Consider the following 24,451-nt stretch of genomic DNA (forward strand, 5'->3'; position numbering starts at 1 on the left):
TGTCATTGAGAAAACAGAGAAGTGTCAAATATTTCTTTCGCAAACATCCTTTCTGAATTTAAAAGTAATCCTCGAAGTAATCTAGTTTTTCAAAAGTATCTGTAATCTGATTACAATATTTTTGCAAGTAATGTAAAGACTACAGCTACCGTTAACGGATTACATGTAAAAAAAATAAAAAAAATAAACTGTAATTACATGTAATCTGTTACCCCCCCCCCCCAACCCTACCTAGAGTTCTAAAAAAGGTAAAAACAATTATAATAACTACCTTTGGTTTGCTGTGATTGGCATAAAGCCACCGGAAATGACAGATATCCTTTCCTATGTCACGTGATCAACATTTCCACAACACGGAAGTGCGGTGCAGCGTTAAGTTTCTCCAGAAACAAGAAATGTTTCTCTTTGCCACAGACTGCTAAATTACATCTAGTTCCAGTTATGAAAGTGAATGTCAGTAGCTCAATGTAAGAGTTTATATAGTCATTCAAGTGTTAAAGAAAATTCACGGATATAACGAGTTTGGGACATATCTAATCGTAAGTATGTTAGGCTAGCCTGCCAAATATTTGTATAACTAAGCTCGTTCTGTGTGACGTTACGAGTACTGTCTATAGTCTAGTCCGTCAAAGTTAGGTAACGTTAGTATGCTAGCCAGCTAGCTTTAACACACTGAACAAAAATATAAACGCAACGTAAAGTGTTGGTTTCATGAGCTGAAATAAAAGATCCCACACATTTTCCATACGCACAAAAATGTCTCTCTCAAATTGTGAACAACTTTGTTAACATCCCTGTTAGTGAGTATTTCTTCATTGCTAAAATAATCCGTCCACCAGACAGATGTGGCATGTCAAGCGCTGATTAAACAGCATGATCATTACACCGGTGTACCTTGTGCTGGGGACAATAAAAGGTCACTCAAAAATGTGCAATTTTGTTACACAACACATGCCACAGCTGCCTCACGGGTGCGTGCAATTGGCATGCAGACTGCAGGAATGTCCACCAGGACTGTTGCCAGATAATTGAATGTTAATTTCCCTACCATTAACAAACGTTGTTTGGCAGTACGTCCATCCAGCCTTAAACTTGTAACCATGCCAGCCAAGGACCTCCACATCTGGCTTCTTCACCTGTGGGATCGTCTGAGACCAGCCACCTGAACAGCTGATGGAACTGTGGGTTTGCTCAACCTAAGAATTTTGGCACAAACTGTCAAAAACCGTCTCAGGGAAGCTCATCTGTGTGCTCTTCGTCCTCACCAGGGTCTTGACCTGACTGCTGTTTGGCGTCGTAACCGACTTCAGTGGGCAAATGCTCACCTTCAATGGCCACTGGCACGTTGGAGAAGTGTGCTCTTCACGGATGAATCTCGGTTTTGACTGTACTGGGCAGTGGTTTGCTGATGTCAACTTTGAACAGAGTTCCCTATGGTGGCGGTGGGGTTATGGTATGGGCAGGTATAAGCTATGGACAACAAACACCATTGCATTTTATCGATGGAAATTTGCACAGACATAGTGACGAGATAATGCACTGCCCCATGTTGCAAGGATTTCTACACAATTCCTGGAAGATGAAAATGGCCCACTTCTTCAATGGCCTGTATACTCACCAGACATGTCACCCATTGAGCATGTTTGGATGTTCTGGATCGATGTGTACGACAGTGTGTTCCAGTTCCCGCCAATATCCATCAACTTGGCACAGCCATTGAAGAGGAGTGGGACAATATTCCACAGGCCACAATCGACAGCCTGATCAACTCTATGTGAAGGAGATGTGTCACACTGCATGAGAGAAATGGTGGCCACACCAGATACTGACTGGTTTTCTGATCCACACCCATACCTTTTTTTTTTAAGACATCTGTGACCAACTGATGCATATCTGTATTCCCACTCGTGAAATCCATAGATTAGGGCCTGATTAATTTTATTTTAATTGAGTGATTTCCTTATATGAACTGTATCTCAGTAAAATCTTTGAAATGGTTGCATTTATATTTTTGGTCAGTGTTGTTAAGCAAACTATCCGAACGCATAATAAGCCTTGTATCTTGCCAGTGCTAACAAGGTAACTGCTTCATAGCATTTCTTGACTATGATAGGACTGCTCCCTAGCAGGCTCGTATTTTGTGTTAGCAAGCTATTTGTTGTAATTTGTAATGCAAACACCTAGCTGTTTGACATTCATGTATTCACAGTGTTGATGGTGTATGTTTTCCAAATGCTTTCCATTAATCATCAGCACCATGGAACCCACAGCTTCTGGAATGTTCTGTAACAGAATGCTTAGCATGGTAAACTCTGAGGATGTCAACGCCATCATCCAAGCCCAGAGGCACATGTGAGTAACAGTCCGGACTGCTGCACAGGGCACATCCTATATCTGCTGGGAGCATTGCTATTTCTCACAGAGCAATGTTTCCCAACTCCAGCGCACATTTTTGATATTGCTCCGAACAACCATACCTCATTCAACTCGTGTGCTTGTCCAGGGCTACAATAAAAATGTGTACTGTTGGGGGTACTCGAGGACTGGAGTTGGGAAACACTAACATAGAGAGCAGACTAGCTGGCTGCATGGGGTCTTGATGGATGGCCTTGCACTCACTGTGATATGTTACAATAGTCAAATACAGCACAACATTGGTTCATTTGGGGTCAATCAGATCTGAGGTGATATTATTACACCAATAAAACAGTCTAGACCTACTCATTTCCTTGACATTCAATCCTGTAACTGTCAGCTTGTGCAGACTGTGGCAAAACAGGCACAGCTTTGCCAAAGACTTAACACAAATAGGACACCATTCATTTCTTATTATCGATATAATAGAGCCTATTTTATATTGCTCGTCATTGGCTCCTGTCCCAGGCTGGACCGCTTTGAGAAGACCAATGAGATGCTGATCAACTTCAATGGACTTTCCAACGTGCGGCTGCAGCAGATGAACGAACACTTCCTGCTTCACACGCGCACCCTGGTGGAGATGAAGAAGGACTTGGACAGCATCTTTAGGAGAATCAGGTGATGGACCCATCCTAATACTATCCCCGTTGTCTTCTGACAGATGGCGTCGTTCTAACACGACACGCCGTTGCCGTCACTCTATCTGACGTAAGACAATGAGGCTACCCCTAAGACCCGGACTCTAGACCCCTTATACCCTACATACAAAAACATGCCCAAGCCTTACCCCGAAAACCTTTCTGTAGATCTGACACGGGTTGGATAAGTGTAAGCAATATGGTAATGTCTCCACCCAGCCTATCGGACAAGATGGGAACTACTTTCATACCTATCAAATTTTCAGATCTACGTGAAGTGTTTAGGGGAAGTGGCAAGGGGTTGTTCAACAACCATTTTCTTGGTGGATTGTATACTTCGTCCAAGTACTTATTATACTAACTACGAATGGAAACTTTCACCTGACTGTGACGGTCAGTCACATACTGTCTCTTGTCCAATTTTCACTCTAGCTCGTGGGAGGAGTCACAAAATTATAGCTCTAACCTTGGTTTCTTTCTGTTCTGTGAACATAATCCACATATTCATGGTTTTATCTGTCCACGCAGGACTTTAAAGGGCAAGATCGCCAAGCAGTACCCAGAGGCCTTCAGCAGTGAGTTTGACATTTTACAGTCATCACGGCAACATTGGCAGACAGACAAGTTGTTTACTGTAAATAGTTGCACATTCAGGCATTTTTCACAGTACAGTAGTTTACTCGTCTTCTTAATTAGATCTACACATATCCAACACTTTCGAACGTATTTGACGTAACGTAATTCAATGTTTTGATTCCATATTCAGTAAGTCTTTCTCCTCAGTGCCTCTGAGGGTGCATCTTAATATTATTAAGTGCTGTTCTTTCTTCCTCCATCTGCACAATGGGGAAAGAAATTGGTGGTGAATTGCTTTCACCTGTGGTGTTTTTTTTTTTCTCTCCAATTAATGTAGAATGGAGGCTACTTTAGACTATCGAGAGTCACCCTGTGTCTCTCCCTCACAGACGTCCACGAGTCGCCGGTCCTGGAGGACGACGAGTTTGATCCCACCCCGCCCAGTGTCGCCAGGATGATCACCGCCACCATGTCGGGGCAGAGCACCGAGTCATGTGACACGAGCCCCGATGTCATTTCCCCGAACGTAAGCCGGTGTTCCGAAGACCTCTCCCAGGAGCAGGCCGACACGCCCACCTCTGACCAAGGCCTGCCTAGCCCTGAAACGGACATGCTGAGGGACGAGGGCCCGGACTCAGTGCCTGCAGAGTAGAGCCTTCGTAACCCAGGCCTAGGGCTCTACTCAGTACCTGCAGGGTAGAGCCTTCGTAACCCAGGCCTAGGGCTCTACTCAGTACCTGCACGGTAGAGCCTTCATAACCCAGGCCTAGGGCTCTACTCAGTACCTGCAGGGTAGAGCCTTCATAACCCAGGCCTAGAGCTCTACTCAGTACCTGCAGGGTAGAGCCTTCATAACCCAGGCCTAGGGCTCTACTCAGTACCTGCAGGGTAGAGCCTTCATAACCCAGGCCTAGAGCTCTACTCAGTACCTGCAGGGTAGAGCCTTCATAACCCAGGCCTAGGGCTCTACTCAGTACCTGCACGGTAGAGCCTTCATAACCCAGGCCTAGGGCTCTACTCAGTACCTGCAGGGTAGAGCCTTCATAACCCAGGCCTAGAGCTCTACTCAGTACCTGCAGGGTAGAGCCTTCATAACCCAGGCCTAGAGCTCTACTCAGTGCCGGCAGCGTAGAGCCTCTGTAACACAGGCCTAGAGCTCTACTCAGTACCTGCAGAGTAGAGCCTCCATAACTCAGGCCTAGAGCTCTACTCAGTACCCGTAGATTAGATAGAAGCAGCAGGAGGCCAATGTGATTGATTTAGCTTTTGGAGTTTTGACCAGTTATCTGGTTTGTCGGGTCTGAATCAGTAGCAGATTTGATGGTCAGGATTTAAACCAGCACACTGACTGCTGTTCACCTGTAACCGCCAAGACTGTGTCCAAAGATCCCTTTTGTTAGACACGCTTGTCCATCACTCGCCACTAACAATGAAGAAGATACTTGAATGTGTGTTGTGCTTGTGAAGAACTGTATCCTTAATTACTGACCACAGGAGGACTGCACCCAGCTAGTCATTTGTTTGTTTGTGTGCACAGGAGTCTCTCTCTCTCTCTCATTAATAATGGTTGAGCTTGGAAATATTCACTCATTTAAAGAGGTAGTGAGCTTTGTTGGTCATGGGTAAGCCTATTGGAAGCCAGCTAATCGCAATAGTACGGCCTACCAAAATATGGTTCCATTTTTTTAGTAACACACCTCAGTGTTATTTACCCTATTAAAACTAGAGCCTGACCGATAAGGTTATTTGGGTCCGATTTTTGGGGGAACAAAACTTACCGATACGGATATATCTGATATACTGTTTTACAGTAGGGAAATGAAAGTGTCATTTTCCACACCGAATTCTCCTAAATTGCCATTCAGAAGAGCAGTTGTCCAAGAAATATGCTGCTAATGTTGATTTCTAACATTGTGACATAATGAGAATGGCCGCAAACATTCAGATCAGCTTGAGATACCCTTTTCCTCCCCATCCTATTTATTGAATATTAGTTATCGTGGAATTGTCGGCTGATACCGATAAAGCGTTAAAATGCCAATATCAACAGATCATTTCGGCGACGCTATATATCGGTCAGGTTCTAATTGAAACCTCACCACCACAGACTTTTTTTCTTTTTTAAACATGCAAAATGTGTGAGTCGCTGCATGGAAGAGTTCAGTATTATTGTTTTCCGTTGTTTCTCGGATATGCATTTTAATTTGTTGGGATGACTTGAGCTCGAGTACTAGGCTACATTGTAAATGACCTCTCGGTGAAGTGGATAACTTAAGCTTTCTAAGTCTTTATCTGTATCACGATTACGGTAAATGTTACGTAACAACTTGAATGCTAACTTATGTTATTTGGTTTGTTTAACAATTAAAATACTTGAAATATAACCCTCCCCCAACAGCAAAAAAGCTCCAGCTTTTAATGTAACTTTTAGAGACGGAGCTTCAGACGGGTTTCCTCCAACAGTGGACCAATGTTCCAGCCATAGGTATGAGATTTCCTAGACTATTTGTGTCGTTCCGTAGCACATGCACAGAAGGTACGGGGTTTTAGCTATTGGGAAGAGGTGTCCAGAGAGGTCACGCAGCCACTCTGCCAAAACGGAATACAACGTGCTCCCTTGCCACATTGGAAAGGGTTAGATTAGTAGCCCCAGGTGTTCATTCTGAGCAGACAATTCTCTCTGGTTGTAATGAAAAGAAACTTCAGCACGCTGATGATCTTAAATGCGATACAGATTTAAAGGATTTCACACCAATTTCACCCTAATGGACCTTCATCAGGATTTATTTTCTGGTTATGAGTCGATGTTGATTTCTTACATTGTGATAAGAATGACATGAGAATGGCCACAAGCGTTCAGATCAGCTATTTATTGAACATCAGTTATTGGTGGAATTATCGACCGATATAGCGTTCAAATGCCAATATCGGCCGATAATGTCGGTGATGCGATGTGTCGGTCAAGTTCTAGTTGAAACTCAACTTCTGACAGACCTCATATCATGGGGATTAAAATACTTTGTATTTGAGCTGAACGCTGCACCTTGCCATCAATAACCTGCAATACTAATCTGCACTATACTGCGTTTGCACTACACTGTATATCCACTATATATTCGTTAAGGCAGCATCCCTTCCTCTGCAGAATGTTATGTTTACTGTAAGTATATTGTATATCCTGCATGTTGACTGTGTCTGTATTCTGTTAGTACATTGTCTATTGCTGGCAGCGCCTACTCACCAAGGCGACGTACTGTACTTGACGAATAGGGATTCTGATGCCCTCTGCTGGCCAGGCACTGATCTTATGGATCCCTCACAGATCCAGGCCAAAAGCCAAGTTTCGATTTCACTGGAAGCCACACCTACCGCTCAGAACAAACCGTTAAACCGGGAAACGACTTATCTTTTGACTCTGCTGCTCAGTCTGATAGGGTGTGTTTCACCATGGCAGAAGCTTTTAAAGAAAATGATTTGATGACCTGTTCAATCTGTCTGGACCTACTGAAAGATCCAGTGACTACTGCCTGTGGACACAGTTACTGTATGGGCTGCATTAAAGAAAGCTGGGATCAGGATGATCGGAAAGGTGTCTACAGCTGTCCTCAGTGCAGGCAGACCTTCACCCCAAGACCTGTTCTGGGGAAAAATACTCTACTGAACGAATTGGTGGAGAAACTGAAGACAGGACTCCAAGCTGCTCCTCCTGCTTACTGTTATGCTGGACCTTCAGATGTGGGGTGTGACATCTGCGCTGGGAGAAAACTCAAAGCTGTCAAGTCCTGTCTGCTGTGCCTTGCCTCTTACTGTGAGACTCACCTAAAACTTCACAATCACCTCAACCAAGGAAAAAAACACAAGTTGATTGATGCCACTGGCCTACAGGAGAAGATTTGCTCTCGCCATGACAAACTGCTGGAGGTTTACTGCCGTACCGATCAGCAGTGTATCTGTCTGCTGTGTGTGATGGATGATCATAAAGGCCATGATATAGTCCCCGCTGCAGAAGAAAGGACTGAAAAACAGGTAAAGATGAGAACAGTCAAATCACACAATACATTTGTTCATCTCTTTTAGCCTGGCATCCAGACCAGCGAGTGAGAATAGGCGTAAGAAGCAGGGTAGAGACACGTAGTGTGTTAACTAGCAAAAATCATTTTTTTTACATAATCTGTTTTAACATGTCTCATCTGGTAGGTTGATGTCTCTGGTTCCTCATACAAAACAGAATGATGAGGTTCGATTTGAAAAGGGGTCATCCAATCAGTGCGAAGCCCAACCCGTTTGAGCTGACAATAGTTTTCAAACTGTTAAGCTAGTGGTTGCACGCTTGATGAGTCAGATTGAGAGAGAGAGGTGCAGCTGAAGTTTCAAGGGGGTGAGAGAGCCAGAGAGGCGTGGACATGAAGGGGGTTTGGCTTGAAGCGCTGAACATCATGGCGTGAATAGAAATGTGCTAGCATCATACATGTCACTGAAATTACAGCATTACATACTAGACATTAGAAACAAAAAAATAACATTATGCTGCTCTCAAGATTTGAAAATAACGGTTCCACTTCCGGAACACTAGAGATCTCTTTGGCCCGGTTCTGTTTCGATACCTTGAAAAATAACGGTCTTTTCCAGGTTCCGTTCCTCGAACCGGTTCCTTCAGAACTAAAAGTGTAGATGGCTTCAACGTCAGACAAAAACGCCTTTTCAACATTTTGTTTTCTGGGTACCTTGTCAGATGCACAGTGGCCTACCTGATAGTAAGCTATTTGTTTTATGCATATGATAATCTTCTCTGCAGAAGCAGTTGGGGGAAAATAGTCTGAAATCCCAGCAGAGAATCCAGGAGAGAGAGAAGGAGATGCAGGAGCTGAGACAGGCTGTGGACACTCTGAAGGTGAGCGTTGGGGAACATTTGAATTGCACTCAGGCAGTCTGGGGATCCTGATGAAAGCGAAGTGAATAGGGTGGTTGAAATGGATCCCCTCTTCTCCGTGTCCTAACAGCGCTCTGCACAAGTGGAATTGTTTGACAGTGAGAGGACCTTGACTGAGCTCATCCACTCCATTGAGAAAGGGCGCTCTGAGGTGAAGGAGCTGATCAGTGCCCAAGAGAAGGCTCAAGTGGGTCGAGCTAAAAGGCACCTGAAGCAACTGGAGCAGGAGGTCGCTGGACTGAGGAGGAGAGATGCTGAGCTAAAGCACCTGTCACACACACAAGATCACATCCATTTCCTCCAGGTGACATCTCTAACTTAAATGTCACTCACAAATGACTTTTCAATGACTAGGTCTAGAACTCTTTCACGGGTGAAATGCGCTGAAATAAAATAACCGTGGCCTTTCTCAATGTCGTAGCATTTCCAGTCTCTCTGTGTCCCTCTTGGATCTGAGGGCACACCCAGCATCATTGTCACATTTAAGCATGTGAAGAAATTTGCCGCTGAACTGCAAGAGCGACTACAAGACCTCTGCAAGGTGCAAATGGACAGAATATACGGGAAAGGTTGGTATAAGGCATATTTCAAGCTCATAAGTGCTCTTGTATGTTTGCTATTGTGCCTTCTGTAGAGATACATGCAGTATGATTTGCGGTGTTTATACCGTTGATGGCTAGGTTAGCATCGCTGAGTGACGTTGCCCTCCTGAAACTTGTTGCATAGCCTCCTAATGATGGGTGTGCCTGTGTCCTATAGTGGCTAAAGTTCCAAATGTTCACCTTTCTGAGCCCAAGACCAGAGAGGAGTTCTTAGAATGTAAGTAAAGCACACACACACGATGCATGTTCACTCACTTTGTAAAAAAAACAGCTAGCTGGAACCATTCTGAGCGGTCAGCTTCTGAGACCTCTCCTGCTATATACTCATACAACACTGACTGCTATATACTCATACAACACTGACTGCTATATACTCATACAACACTGACTGCTATATACTCGTACAACACTGACTGCTATATACTCGTACAACACTGACTGCTATGTACTCGTACAACACTGACTGCTATGTACTCGTGCAACACTGACTGCTATGTACTCGTGCAACACTGACTGCTATGTACTCGTGCAACACTGACTGCTATGTACTCGTGCAACACTGACTGCTATGTACTCGAGCAACACTGACTGCTATGTACTCGTGCAACACTGACTGCTGTTCAACACTGACTGCTATATGAGTATGAGTTTCAGGCCCTTGTATTAGGGTAAAACTAGGCCCTCATACATACATACATACATACATACATACATACAGTACCAGTCAAAAGTTTGGACACCAACTCATTCAAGGGTTTTTCTTTTATTTTTGTATATTTTCTACATTGTATAATAATAGTGAAGACAACAAAACAATGTAAAAACACATGGAATCATGTAGTAACTAAAAAAGTGTTAAACAAATCAAAATATATTTCAGATTCTTCAAAGTAGCCATCCTTTGGCTTGATGACAGCTTGCACACATTCTCTCAACCAGCTTCATGAGAGAGTCATCTGGAATGCATTTCAATTAACAGGTGTGCCTTGTTAATTTGTTGAGCCAATCCGTTGTATTGTGACATGGTAGGGGTGGTATACAAAATATAGCCCTATTTGGTAAAAGACAAAGTCCATATTACAGCAAGAACAGCTCAAATAAGCAAAGACAAACGACAGTCCAACATTACTTGAAGTCATGAAGGTCAGTCAATCCGGAAAATTTGTGCAGTAGCACAAATGCTGTCGCAAAAACCATCAAGCGCTATGATGAAACTGGCTCTCATGAGGACCGCCACAGGAAAGGAAGACCCAGTTCATTAGAGTTACAGTACCAGCCTCAGAAATCGGTAATTTAATTTCACCACAGAGTTCAAGTAACAGACATATCTCAACATCAACTGTTCAGAGGAGACTGCGTGAATCAGGCCTTCATGGTCGAATTGCTGCAAAGAAACCACTACTAAAGGACACCAATAAGAAGAAGAGACTTGCTTGGGCCAAGAAACATGAGCAATGGACATTAGACAGGTGGAAATCTGTCCTTTGAGTTCAAATGTAAGATTATTGGTTCCAACCGTCGTGTCTTTGTGAGACGCAGAGTAGGTGAACGGATGATCTCGGCATGTGTGGTTCCCACCGTGAAGCATGGAGGAGGTGGTGATGGTGTGGGGGTGCTTTGCTGCTGACACTGTCAGTGATTTATTTAGAATTCAAGGTACACTTAACCAGCATGGCTACCACAGCATTCTGCAGCGATACGCCAATCACATCTGGTTTGGTCATAGTGGGACTATCATTTGTTTTTCAACAAGACAATGACCCAACACACCTCCAGGCTGTGTAAGGGCTATTTGACTAAGGAGAGTAATAGAGTGCTGCATCAGATGACCTGGCCTCCACAATCACCCGACCTCAACCCAATTGAGATGGTTTGGGATATGTTGGACCGCAGAGTGAAGGAAAAGTGGCCAACAAGTGCTCAGCATATGTGGGAACTCTTTCAAGACTGTTGGAAAAGCATTCCTCATGAAGCTAGTTGAGAGAATGCCAAGAGTGTGCAAAGCTGTCATCAAGGCAAAGGGTGGCTATTTGATTTGTTTAACACTTTTTTTTGGTTACTACATGATTCCATATGTGTTATTTCATAATTATTTTTTCACTATTCTACAATGTAGAAAATAGTAAAAATAAAGAAAAACCTGTGAATGAGTAGGTGTGACAACTTTTGACTGGTACTGTGTATATATACACAGTATACACTGAACAAAAATATAAACGCAATATGTAAAGTGTTGGTCCCATATTTTATTTCAGCTCATGAAACATCCCAGAAATGTTCCATACGCACAAAAAGCTTCTTTCTAAAATGTGCACAAATTTGTTTACATCCCTCTTGGTGAGATGTCCCAACTTTTGAGGGAGTGTGCAATTGGCATACTGACGGCAGGAATGTCCACCAGCGCTCTTACCAGAGATTTTTTTAAATGTTCATTTCTTTGCCATAAGCCTGCCTCCAAAATCGCTTTAAAGAATTTTCCAGTACGTCCAACCGTACCCACAACTGCAGACCACGTGGGTGAGCAGTTTGCTGATATCAACGTTGTGAACAGAGTGCCCCGTGGTGGAGTTATGGTATGGGCAGGCATAAGCTACGCACAACAAAAACAATTGCATTTTATCGACTGACATTTTAATGCACAGAGATACCATGACGAGATCCTGAGGCCCATTGTCCTGCAATTCATCCACTGTCATCACCTCATGTTTCAGCATGATAATGCACAGCCCCATGTCGCAAGAATCTGTACTCAATTCCTAAGAGCTGAAAATGTCCCAGTTCTTCCATGGCCTGCATCCTCACCAGACATGTCACCCATTGAGCACATTTTGGGATGCTCCGGATCGACGTGTACGACAGCGTGTTCCATTTTCCGTCAATATCCAGCAACTTCACACAGCCATTTGAAGAGGAGTGGGACAACATTCCACAGGCCACAATCAACAGCGTGATCAATCGATGCAAAGGAGATGTCATGCTGCATGAGGCAAATGGTGGTCACACCAGATACCGACTGGTATTCTGATCCACGCCCCTACCTTTTTGTTGTTGTTGTAAAGGTACAGTATCTGTTGACCAACAGATGCATGTCTTGGAAATAGAATGAGTAGAGCACACACAATCTACTATACTATTCCATCTTCAACATGCAGTTCCAGATACAGTCCTGCCATTAGTTGAAGGCAGCCAATCCAATAGTTTCAGAAAAGTAGTCACTTCCTGAGATCAAGTATTTGATTTAATTATCTGAGAAAGCAAATACTTTTTCAAAATATTTGAATAAAGTAGTCACATCCAAAGTAACCGTTTTTGTTCCCCCGGAAATTGTTTTACTTTCAACAAAGCATAGTTAACTATAGTTCAGAAAGAAAACATAATATACTGCTCAAAAAAATAAAGGGAACACTTAAACAACACAATGTAACTCCAAGTCAATCACACTTCTGTGAAATCAAACTGTCCATTTAGGAAGCAACACTGATTGACAATAAATTTCACATGCTGTTGTGCAAATGGAATAGACAACAGGTGGAAATCATAGGCAATTAGCAAGACACCCCCAATAAAGGACTGGTTCTGCAGGTGGGGACCACAGACCACTTCTCAGTTCCTATGCTTCCTGGCTGATGTTTTGGTCACTTTTGAATGCTGGCGGTGCTTTCACTCTAGTGGTAGCATGAGACGGAGTCTACAACCCACACAAGTGGCTCAGGTAGTGCAGCTCATCCAGGATGGCACATCAATGCGAGCTGTGGCAAGAAGGTTTGCTGTGTCTGTCAGCGTAGTGTCCAGAGCATGGAGGCGCTACCAGGAGACAGGCCAGTACATCAGGAGACGTGGAGGAGGCCGTAGGAGGGCAGCAACCCAGCAGCAGGACCGCTACCTCCGCCTTTGTGCAAGGAGGAGCAGGAGAAGCACTGCCAGAGCCCTGCAAAATGACCTCCAGCAGGCCACAAATGTGCATGTGTCTGCTCAAACTGTCAGAAACAGACTCCATGAGGGTGGTATGAGGGCCCGACGTCCACAGGTGGGGGTTGTGCTTACAGCCCAACACCGTGCAGGACATTTGGCATTTGCCAGAGAACACCAAGATTGGCAAATTCGCCACTGGCGCCCTGTGCTCTTCACAGATGAAAGCAGGTTCACACTGAGCACGTGACAAAGTCTGGAGACACCATGGAGAACGTTCTGCTGCCTGCAACATCCTCCAGCATGACCGGTTTGGCGGTGGGTCAGTCATGGTGTGGGGTGGCATTTCTTTGGGGGGCCGCACAGCCCTCCATGTGCTCGCCAGAGGTAGCCTGACTGCCATTAGGTACCGAGATGAGATCCTCAGACCCCTTGTGAGACCATATGCTGGTGCGGTTGGCCCTGGGTTCCTCCTAATGCAAGACAATGCTAGACCTCATGTGGCTGGAGTGTGTCAGCAGTTCCTGCAAGAGGAAGGCATTGATGCTATGGACTGGCCCACCCGTTCCCCAGACCTGAATCCAATTGAGCACATCTGGGACATCATGTCTCGCTCCATCCACCAACGCCACGTTGCACCACAGACTGTCCAGGAGTTGGCGGATGCTTTAGTCCAGGTCTGGGAGGAGATCCCTCAGGAGACCATCCGCCACCTCATCAGGAGCATGCCCAGGCGTTGTAGGGAGGTCATACAGGCACGTGGAGGCCACACACACTACTGAGCCTCATTTTGACTTGTTTTAAGGACATTACATCAACGTTGGATCAGCCTGTAGTGTGGTTTTCCACTTTAATTTTGAGTGTGACTCCAAATCCAGACCTCCATGGGTTGATAAATTGGATTTCCATTGATTATTTTTGTGTGATTTTGTCAGCACATTCAACTATGTAAAGAAAAAAGTATTTAATAAGATTATTTCTTTCATTCAGATCTAGGATGTGTTGTTTAAGTGTTCCCTTTATTTTTTTGAGCAGTGTATATTTCTACATGTATAACATTTATTAAGCAATGAATAGAAGGCGAAAACCGAACAGTAGCATGAATATGTTAGCATAGCAAACATTCAAACACTAAGCCTACTCACAGTTTAGTGGATGCACTCGGTCATCTCTTCTCCTGTATGCCCATTTCCCGCTCTTTTCGAGAAAAAAAACCCTCACCCAAGGGAAGCGCGCCAAGAAGGTGATTGGCCAACATATGGGAGCAGAGATTGGTTGACTGGCTTGTCAATAAAATACCCTTAAATTCACAGGGTCTTTTTTTAAAAACGAACACTATTTTTCCTCTTCCTAGACTGCTGCCCGCTGACATTGGATCCCAACACAGCGAATCAACTCCTGTGTCTGTCTGAGCGGAACAGAAAGGTGACCAGGAGCCATAAGATCCAGGCCTATCCCAACCATGAACATAGATTTAGCCACTGGAAACAGGTGTTGTGTAGAGAGGGTGTCTGGAGTATTTCTGAACCCTGCTACTGGGAGGTAGAGTGGACCGGAGTGGAGGTTGATGTAGCTGTCTCGTATAAAGGGATCAGCAGGAGAGGAAGTGGTTATGAGTGTTGGTTTGGTGCTAATGACAAGTCCTGGAGGTTGTACTGCTCTGCATCTAGATGCTGTTTCTACCATAATGGTAAAGAGACTTCTGTCCCTGCCATCCACTCAGACTCCAGAGTTGGAGTGTACTTGGACCACAGGGCAGGAACTCTGTCCTTTTACAGCGTGACCGTCTCAGACACCATGACGCTCCTTCACAGAGTCAAGACCACATTCACTCAGCCCCTCTACCCTGGGTTTGGGGTTGGTTCGTCTGTGAGGATACTGACACCATTTTGAGTAGTAACTAAATATGTACTGTGTAAAATATGAACCTAGATTACGATACTTCCCTATGGAACTACTGTGCGAATAGAAAAGTATTAGGAACACATTGTAAAGTGGGACGGTTATTTTTTTTGTACTTTTTGAAAACTTTGAAAAAGCCCTTTTGATTGACATCAATCATTCTCTCTGTGTATAGTGAACAATACGTTCAGCTGCTGTTCAACATATTCAATGCCAACCAACCATAAACACAGACCAATGGGTTTAGACTTTGCAATGTAAGTAGGGTAGTATACCGGTCACTTTGTACTTTACTAACCATAACTCTGCCTTATCATATTATATTAATGTATGTATACTATGCATGACTCTACTATATTAGTTCATTAAAAGTGAGTGATTTGTTGGGAGTTGTCTGTCTCTATTTTGTCCAGTGACATCACTTCTGCCCTCTTCTGGCCAGACCTGGTACCTTATACCTCAGCACAAACAGGAAAAGGAGAAGGAAACTTCTCTTTTACTGTCCAACTAGTTCATAGAACCAAGGCTTTGTTTCTACACAGATCATTTGTTTTCCAGTATGATTATCCATTATTACACTGTAGCTTTATAGAATGCTCCTCATACAAGTGCCCATAAATCATACTCCTAACTGATACAGAAATCGCACTAATAGTGGAAGGCGCCATCAATAGAACCCTGGGAAATATGTTAATTAGCCCCTGTTACTAAAGTTGTTTTTTTACAGGCCTAAATTGCCCCTGAGCCTTATACCAAAGATGAGTTTGGCTTATATCAGTAAATGTTTATTTTTCTCCTAATGTCTCCATTACTGGCAGAGTGAAATTAGACACAGCAATCACTATTTATCCATAATAACAATGCAACATGAATGTAATGAACTTTCACTTTTATAAGTTAATTCCTGTAGAATGTGACATGTCAAAATAAAACGCATAATTATGTCAGTGGAAAGGCTTTATTGTTGACTTCACAAAACTCAAACTACTTACTGTAACGGTATATACATTTTGACAAATAGACGGCAGTACATTATACATTGTTTTATATGTACACATTTTGACAAATAGCACATTATACATATTTCAGTAGTACAGAGCCCATCTGTAAATAGCCCACCCAACTACCTCATCCCCATATTATTTATTTGCTCCTTTTCACCCCAGTATCTCTACTTGCACATTCACCTTCTGCATATCTATCACTTCAGTGTTTAATTTCTAAATTGTAATTATTTCGCCACTACGGCCTATTTATTGCCTTACCTCCCTAATCTTACTTCATTTGCACACACTGTATATGGACTTTTCTATTGTGTTATTGACTGTACGTTTGTTTATTCCATGTGTAACTCTGTGTTGTTTGTGTCACACTGCTTTGCTTTATCTTGGCCAGGTCACAGTTGTAAATGAAAACTTGTTCTCAACTGGCCTACCTGGTTAAATAAAGGTGAAATAAATAACATTTTTAAAAAAGGAACATAAAGGGTTCTGTACATACAAACAAGTCTATGAGCATCTGAAACGGTCTAAACTGACTCAATGGAAATAACACACATAAATAACACAAGTGTAACGCCAGCGCTACAGGGCACAAAGGTGGTGTGGAGATCACAAGACCGTTTCTATGGAGGCGGTTGTGTGGGAGCGTTCCATGGTGTCGTAGAATCACAGGCAGGCCTTGTACTGCAGGAGCTTCTCTGCCAGAAGGTGGCTTCCTACTCCTCTACTCTGCACAGCTATCAGGTATAGGTACCTGGGACACAACACAGACTATTCTAATATGTTTTTCAGGTCACCTCAAGGGGTCAAGGAAATTGTCAAATTTGAATCACTGAAAATCTTGAATGCCAAGATTGAAAGAACTCTCGTCATCTCCTTTGCAATGACTAGATTGATACCCATTTAAATGAGATGTTACACGGGGTCAAAGGAAATGTCAAATCTGACTATTAGACTGCTGAAAACTGGTTCTCATATTGTACCCGTAAGACATCCACCAGAACACCAGATTATTTATGGCCATTAATGTGAAGAAGAAACGGCTCCAGATTCCCTTCCTGCAGTGTGTTTGGGTAGAAGTTACCTGAAGCTGGACAGGAAACAGTGCTTTCATTGGCCATAGAACTGAATCACCTTAATGCAGACAGACCCCCTACCAACATCAGCAACGGTCGTCAAAATGGATAAAAAGGTCCAAAATACAGTTCTGACAAATGTAACAGCGCATAATGGAGTAAGATACTTAACCATTTTTAATGAGAAAAAAAAAAAATCTGTCAAATATTGACTATTATAGCAAATAAATAATTGTATGAGAGACAGAAAATCAGTGCAATTCAGACATTGGTGGGACTGAATGTCAAATATCAAAAATACATGCCAACGTTTTCAAACCACATATGGCCCTTTTATACGTTCTGTTATTATATTGATAGAATAATAACGTTTGAATATAACTAAATTGCATATACATATGGGCATAATTTAATAAATTAGCATGAAATGACTCTCTACCCAACCAACTTTCACCATGGGCTCGTTTGAGTGGTAAGGCGAAGGCAACCGAGTGTAGACGAAAGTCGAGGAGTGAAATCAGAGGCGGTTGCATCTGACACAGCCGAAAGTTGGACACTGATGTGGTTTTCCAACAGCAAGGCTCAGTGCAGCTTGACAGTGTTGCTATTGTTTATAAAAGTTTCTTTGTAATGTCAAAATTAACATGTCTCCAACCCCCATATCACACACTCACAAATGGTAAATATTCAGTGTCTTCAGAATGTATTCACACGCCTTGACTTTTTCCACATTTTGTTGTGTAACAGACTGAATTTAAAAATGATTACATTTATATTTTGTGTCACTGATCTACACACAATTCCCCATAATGTCCAAGTGGAATTATGTTTTAAGAAATGTAAAAAGAAAAAAAAAGTCTTGAGTCAATGAGTATTCAACACTTTTGTTATGGCAAGTCTGAATAAGTTCAGGAATAAAAATGTGCATAACAAGTCACAAGTTGCATGGGCTTATTCTGTATGCAATAATATTGTTTAACTGCCCAGTCTACCCCACACATACAATTATCTGTAAGGTCCCTCAGTCGAGCAGTAACTTTCAAGCACAGATTCAACCACAAAGATCAGGGAGGTTTTCCAATGGTTCGCAAAGAAGGGCACCTTTTGGTAGATTAAAAAAAATATTGAATATCCCTTTGAGCATGGTGAAGTTATTAACTACACTTTGGATTACTCCCAGTCACTACAAAAATATCCAGGTGTCCTTCCTAACTCAGTTGCCGGAGAGGAAGGAAACCGCTCAGGAATTTCACCAGTTTAATGGCTGTGACAGGAGATAACTGAGGATGGATCAACAATATTGTAGTTACTGAAGGGGTTAAACCAAGGCCTCATACCTTTTAAATGGTTAATAAATTGTGTTATGATGAACTGTAAGGTCTCCTCTCAGGAGACCTCTGTGTGTGTGTGTTAAAACCTGACTTGAGTGATATGCCCTGCAGACACTATCAGAAGGCGGAAACCGCCTGCGCTCATACTCCTCCTGTCTGGGTCCCACCGGGACTGTCTGAGGTTTTGAGAATACGACTGGTTTTCTGAGAACTCAAGGCCACCACAGGCCTGATGGAAACCACCACCTGGAAGAAGATGCTTAGACTTCTCTGTTGTGAAATGTCACCTTGTTATGAACCTATACCTATATAAGCTGCAGGATGTCTTAGCTCTCCCCAGGTTCTGCGAGGCGTCTATCATATACCGTACTCTACCAACTTCTGCCATACAATTGTACTACTAAAGGAGAATCCTGATACTTAAACAAGGAGTCTGTGTTTCCTTTCTACTACCAATATATACGTTTGATAATTGTATAGACCTGATTGTCTTTTGAAAAAATTGACCAACATTACTCCACAATACTAGCATAAATGACAGAGTGAAAAGAAGGAAGCCTGTACAGAATAAAAAATATTCCAAAACATGCATCATGTTTGCAATAAGGCACTAAAGTAATACTGCAAAAAATGTGTCAAAGAAAATAACTTTTTGTCCTGAATACAAAGCCTATGAGCGGCAGGTAGCCTAGTGGTTTATAGCATTGGGCCAGTAACTGAAAGGTTGCTGAATCTAATTCCCGAGCCAGCAAGGTGACAAAATCTCCCATTTTGCCCATAAGCAAGGTAGCTAACCCCCAACAACAACTATTCCCCAGGTGCCATGGACGTTGATTAAGGCAGCCCCCGCACCTCTCTGATTTAGAGGGGTTGGTTTAAATGCAGAAGACACATTTCGGTTGAATGCATTCAGTTGTGCAACTGACTAGGTATCCTAATGTTTGGGGCAAATCAAACACATCACTGAGTACCATTCTTCATATTTTCAAGCATGTTGGTGGCTACATCATGTTATGGATATGCTAATCATCAGCAAGGACTAGGGAGTTTTTGGGGGGGATAAAAATTAAACACAGGCAGCCACAGGCAGAATCCTAGAGGAAAACATGGTTCAGTCGGCTTTCCAACAGACACTGGGAGACAAATTCACAATTCAGAAGGACAATTACCTAAAACACAAGGACAAATATACATAGGCTATAGACTAAAATCTGGGTTTATGATTCTAATTAAACTTTGCTTAATTAGAATCTTAGCTAGATGCAGGTAGCTTATAGCCCCTGATAGGCCTACATCTAATTTCCGATAGCCCACAGTAGCCTAGGCAAGATGTAGGTAAGATGTAAACTGAACGATTTAGCAGTTTGCTTAGTGGGGACAGCAGACTGGGATAGGGAATGTAACAATAATGCTAGTACAAACTCGAACCCAGGCACAGAGAAACACAGCAGGCAGAGGTAAGGGTAAATCCATAACTTTGACAGACTAATTTATTAACATGAATAGTGAGGAGGTAAAAAGTGATTTTGTTTCCCTATAGAGTACCACAGTATTAGTCATAATACCCACAAAACCTAGCGGTCAAACAGGGAAATGGTTCCAATCATTTTTACAACATTAATTTTTCCCACAGGAGATTTTAGAAACACTTAAAATAAAGGCTGTGTTTTGTGTAGGCTTAACCCTGGTGTGAGATTTTGATAACAGTGTAAATCTCTCTCGGACATTGTTGGAAATCAGGCCTACTACTGTTGTGTCATCTGTAAACTTGATGATTGAGTTGGAGGCGTGCGTGGCCACGCAGTCATGGGTGAACAGGGAGTACAGGAGGGGGCTGAGCATGCACCCTTGTGGGGCCCCTATGTTGAGGATCAGCGAAGTGGAAGTGTTGTTTCCTTCCTTCACCACCTGGGGGCGGCCCGTCAGAAAGTCCAGGACCCAGTTGCACAGGGCAGCATTCTTACATAGGTATTCCTCTTGTCCAGATGGGATAGGGCAGTGTAATGGTGATTGCATCGTCTGTGGATCTATTGGGGCAGTAAGCAAATTGAAGAGTGTCTAGGGCAGGGGTGGGCAATTCCAGTCCTCGAGGGCCTGATTGGTGTCACAGATTTGCCCCAGCTCCAGTTAACACAACTGACTCCAATAATCACCTAATCATGATCTTCAGTTTAGAATGCAATTTCATTAATCAGCTGTGTTTGCCAGGGATGGAGAAAAAGTGTGACACCAATTAGGCCATGGAGGACTGGAGTTATCCACCCCTGGTCTAGGGTGTCAGGTAAGGTAGAGGTGATATGATCCTTAACTAGCCTCTCAAAGCACTTCATAATGACAGAAGTGAGTGCTATGGGGCGATAGTCATTTAATTCAGTTACCTTTGCTTTCTTGGGTCCAGGAACAATGGTGGACATCTTGAAGCAAGTGGGGACAGCAGACTGGGATAGGGAGTGTAACAATAATGCTAGTACAAACTCCAACCCAGGCGCAGAGAAACACAGCAGGCAGAGGTAAGGGTAAATCCATAACTTTACTTAGTCATAACAAAGCAACCGCACAAGGGCACACTAAGAAAAACACAAGATCTAAGCAAGGATCCAGGCCAACAGAGGAACCTAAATAGCAAGGCAACCAGGTGAATCCAATAACCATTAATCAGGGTAACCTGGAAACTAGAAGACAGGGTAATGGTGCCCTCCAGCAGTAACCTGAGGAAACAATAGTCAAAAACCACAGACCCTGTGACAGGGAGAGATTTAATATGTCCGTAAACACTACAGCCAGCTGGTCTGAGGAAGCGACTTTGGATGCCGTCTGGGCCGACAGCCTTGCGAGGGTTAACACGTTTAAACGTCTTACTCACGTCGGCCACGGAGAAGGATAACCCACAGTCCTTTATAGCGGGCTGTGTCGGTGGCACTGTGTTATCCTCAAAGCGGGTGAAGAAGGTGTTTAGCTTGTTTGGAAGGAAGATGTCTGGTTTTCCCTTTGTAGTCCATGATTGTCTGTAGACCCTGCCACATACGTCTTGTGTCTGAGCCATTGAATTGCGACTCAACTTTGTCTCTGTACTGACGTTTTGCCTGTTTGATTGCCTTATGGAGGGAATAACTACACTGTTTGTGTTCGGCCATATTCCCAGTCACCTTGCCATGGTTAAATGCGGTGGTTCGCACTTTCAGTTTTGCACGAATGTTGCCATCTATCCACGGTTTCTGGTTATGGTAGGTTTTAATAGTCAACGTCTCCTATACACTTCCTGATGAACTCAGTCACTGTATCTGTGTATTCATCGACGTTATTCTCAAAGGCTACCCGGAACATATCCCAGTCCGTGTGATCAAAACAATCTTGAAGCATGGATTCCGATTGGTCAGACCAGCGTTGAATAGACCTTAGCACGGGTACTTCCTGTTTGAGTTTCTGCCTATAGGAAGGAAGGAGCAAAATGGAGTCATGATCAGATTTGCCAAAGGGAGGGCCTATGCATTTAGAAAAGTTGAGTAGCAGTGGTCCAATGTTTTACCAGCGCGAGTACTACAGTCAATGTGTTGGTAGAACTTCGGTAGTGTTTTCCTCAAATTTACATGGTCACAATCCCCAGGTACAATAAATGCAGCCTCAGGATATGTGGTTTCCAGTTTGCATAAAGTCCAGTGTAGTTCTTTGAGGGCCGTCGTGGTATCGGCTTGAGGGGGAAAATACACGGCTGTGACTATAACCGAAGAGAATTCTCTTGGGAGGTAATACGGTCGGCATATGTTTATGAGGTCGGTCGGTGAAGAAAATGACTTGAGTTTCTGTATGTTATCACACCATGAGTAGTTAATCATGAAACATACACCCCTGGCTTTCTTCTTCCCGGAGAGTTCTTTATTCCTGTCTGTGCGATGTACTGAGAACCCAGATGGCTGTATGGACGGGGACAGTATATCCCGAGAGAGCCATGTTTCCGTGAAACAGAGTATGTTGCAATCCCCGATGTCTCTCTGGAAGGAGATTCTCGCCCTGAGCTCGTCTACTTTATTATCCAAAGACTGAAGATTAGCAAGTAATATACTCAGAAGTGGTGGATGGTGTGCACGCCTCCTGAGTAGGACTAGGAGTCCACTCCGAATACCTCTTCTCCACCAGCAGTGTTTTGGAGCAGCCTCTGGAATAAGTTAAATTGCTCTGGGTGGTACGAACAAAGGATCCAACTCAGGAAAGTCGTATTCCTGGATGTAATGCTGGTGAGTCACCGCCGCTCTGATATCCAAAAGTTATTTCCAGCTGTATGTAATAACACAACATTTTTGGGAGGCTAATAATGTAAGAAAAAACACACAAAAACACAAAATACTGCAAATTTGCAGCATATCTGTCGGCACCATCTTACACGGTGGCTCTGTCTGAAACCTGCTACTGGGAGGTAGAGTGGAATGGGGGCATCGTTGATGTGGCTGTCTCGTTTCAAAATCACTACCCCACGCTCGCAGGTTAGTGTTTTCTGTCATGAATCTTGTTCTGGAGGTAGCTCTGCAATGTTAAAGAAGGATTTTTAAGCCTTGACACAATTGAGACATGGATTGTGTATGTGTACCATTCAGAGGGTGAATGGGCAAGATAAGTGCCTTTGAACGGGGTAGTAGGTGCCAGATGCACCAGTTTGTGTCAGGAACTACAACGCTGCTGGGTTTTTCATGCTCAACAGTTTCCTGTGTGTTTCAAGAATGGTCCACCAACCAAGGAACACACAGCCAACTTGACACAACTTTGGGAAGCATTGGTATCAACATGGGCCAACATCCCTGTGGAACACTTGACACCTTGTAGAGTCCATGTCCTGACGAATTGAGAGTGTTCTGAGGGGAGGGGGTTGCAACTCAATATCAGGAAGGTGTTTCTAATGTTTAGTATACTCAGTGTATAAACCCTGGATTGCTGATGTTATGTATTGGCCAATTAGAGACTTTGAAGGCACCGGCCGCCATATTGGTACTCCCCAGAAGGAGCAGTCTCCCATAGGAATGAATAGAATTCTACAGTATTTCAATAAAAAAAATTGGAAGATTAGTGTCACGACACCTACGGAAGGTGGCGCCCCTCCTCGCCCGGGCGGCGCTCGGCGGTCGTCGTCGCCGGCCTACTAGCTGCCATCGATTTATGTTTCACGTTCTGTTAGTTAGGCCTAGGTTAGTTGCCCACCTGTTTTGTGTTAGTTGTTAGTGGGGAGGGGTATTTAGGCTAGTTAGTTAGGTTTGTTGTTTGTACGGGAATGTTCGTTTGTCAGGGTGTGTTTCATGTGGTTCTGTATATTGTGGAGTTACGATATTCCTTTTGGGCTGCGTCCCTGGTTACGTTCTTTTAAGGGTGGTGCGTTACTTTTGCACACCTTGCACTCCATCCACTCCTTTTATTGTCCACACGGATAAAAATTTTAGTGGCCTTTTATTGTCACCTGCAAAAGTCACACCTGTGTAATGATCATGCTGTTTAATCAGCTTCTTGATATACCACACTTGTCAGGTGGATGGATTATCTTGGCAAAGGAGAAATGCTCACTAACAGGGACATAAACAAATTTGTGCAGAACATTTGAGAGAAATTACCTTTTTGTGTGTATACAACATTTCTGGGCTCTTTTATTTCAGCTCATGAAACCTGGGACCAACACTTGATGTTGCGTTTATATTTTTGTTCACCTCTACCCTGTCAAGCACATACACTCTATGTGCAAGACTGTGCAAAGCTGTCATCAAGGCAAAGGGTGGCTACGTTGAAGAATCTCAAATATATAACACTATATAACACTTTTTGGATTACTACATGATTCCATATGTGTTATTTCATAGTTTTGATGTCTTCACTATTATTCTACAATGTAGAAAATAGTCAAAATAAAGAAAAACCCTTGAATGAGTAGGTGTTCTAAAACATAACTTATGAGCCTTATGAGCTTAGTTCAACTGTCACACTCCGGGAGAACCCAAAATAAAGGCCAGTTTTTTCCCAATGTTTTTAAAGATTGTAAAAGTAAACAAACACTGTATAGCCTCATAACATGGTTAAAACAATAGTTTTGATGA

The 24,451-nt window shown here is 43.2% G+C and overlaps 2 protein-coding genes across 3 annotated transcripts; both read left to right on the plus strand.

Annotated features, from left to right (window-relative positions):
* Positions 1–339: 339 nt before the first annotated feature.
* On the plus strand, positions 340–6,016 carry LOC106561074 (kxDL motif-containing protein 1). Of its 2 annotated transcripts, none has more exons than XM_014124695.3 (5): positions 340–539; positions 2,254–2,352; positions 2,884–3,036; positions 3,585–3,631; positions 4,022–6,016. In XM_014124695.3, the coding sequence occupies exons 2-5, from the start codon at positions 2,258–2,260 to the stop codon at positions 4,282–4,284; spliced, it is 558 nt and encodes a 185-aa protein (XP_013980170.1). In that variant the 5' UTR covers positions 340–539; positions 2,254–2,257; the 3' UTR covers positions 4,285–6,016. The 2 variants fall into 2 exon arrangements, with proteins under 2 accessions (XP_013980170.1, XP_013980171.1); XM_014124696.3 differs by having other exon boundaries at positions 2,271–2,352.
* Positions 6,017–6,274: 258 nt separating this feature from the next.
* On the plus strand, positions 6,275–15,360 carry LOC106561065 (tripartite motif-containing protein 16). Its single transcript, XM_014124680.2, has 6 exons — positions 6,275–7,658; positions 8,428–8,523; positions 8,633–8,866; positions 8,984–9,131; positions 9,322–9,381; positions 14,428–15,360. Exons 1-6 carry the CDS (start codon positions 7,080–7,082, stop codon positions 14,964–14,966), a joined length of 1,656 nt encoding a protein of 551 aa, XP_013980155.1. The 5' UTR covers positions 6,275–7,079; the 3' UTR covers positions 14,967–15,360.
* The last annotated feature ends 9,091 nt before the right edge of the window (positions 15,361–24,451 follow it).

This window comes from Salmo salar, chromosome 10, assembly GCF_965601325.2.
Source record: "Salmo salar chromosome 10, fSalSal1, whole genome shotgun sequence".
Taxonomy (NCBI): domain Eukaryota; kingdom Metazoa; phylum Chordata; class Actinopteri; order Salmoniformes; family Salmonidae; genus Salmo; species Salmo salar.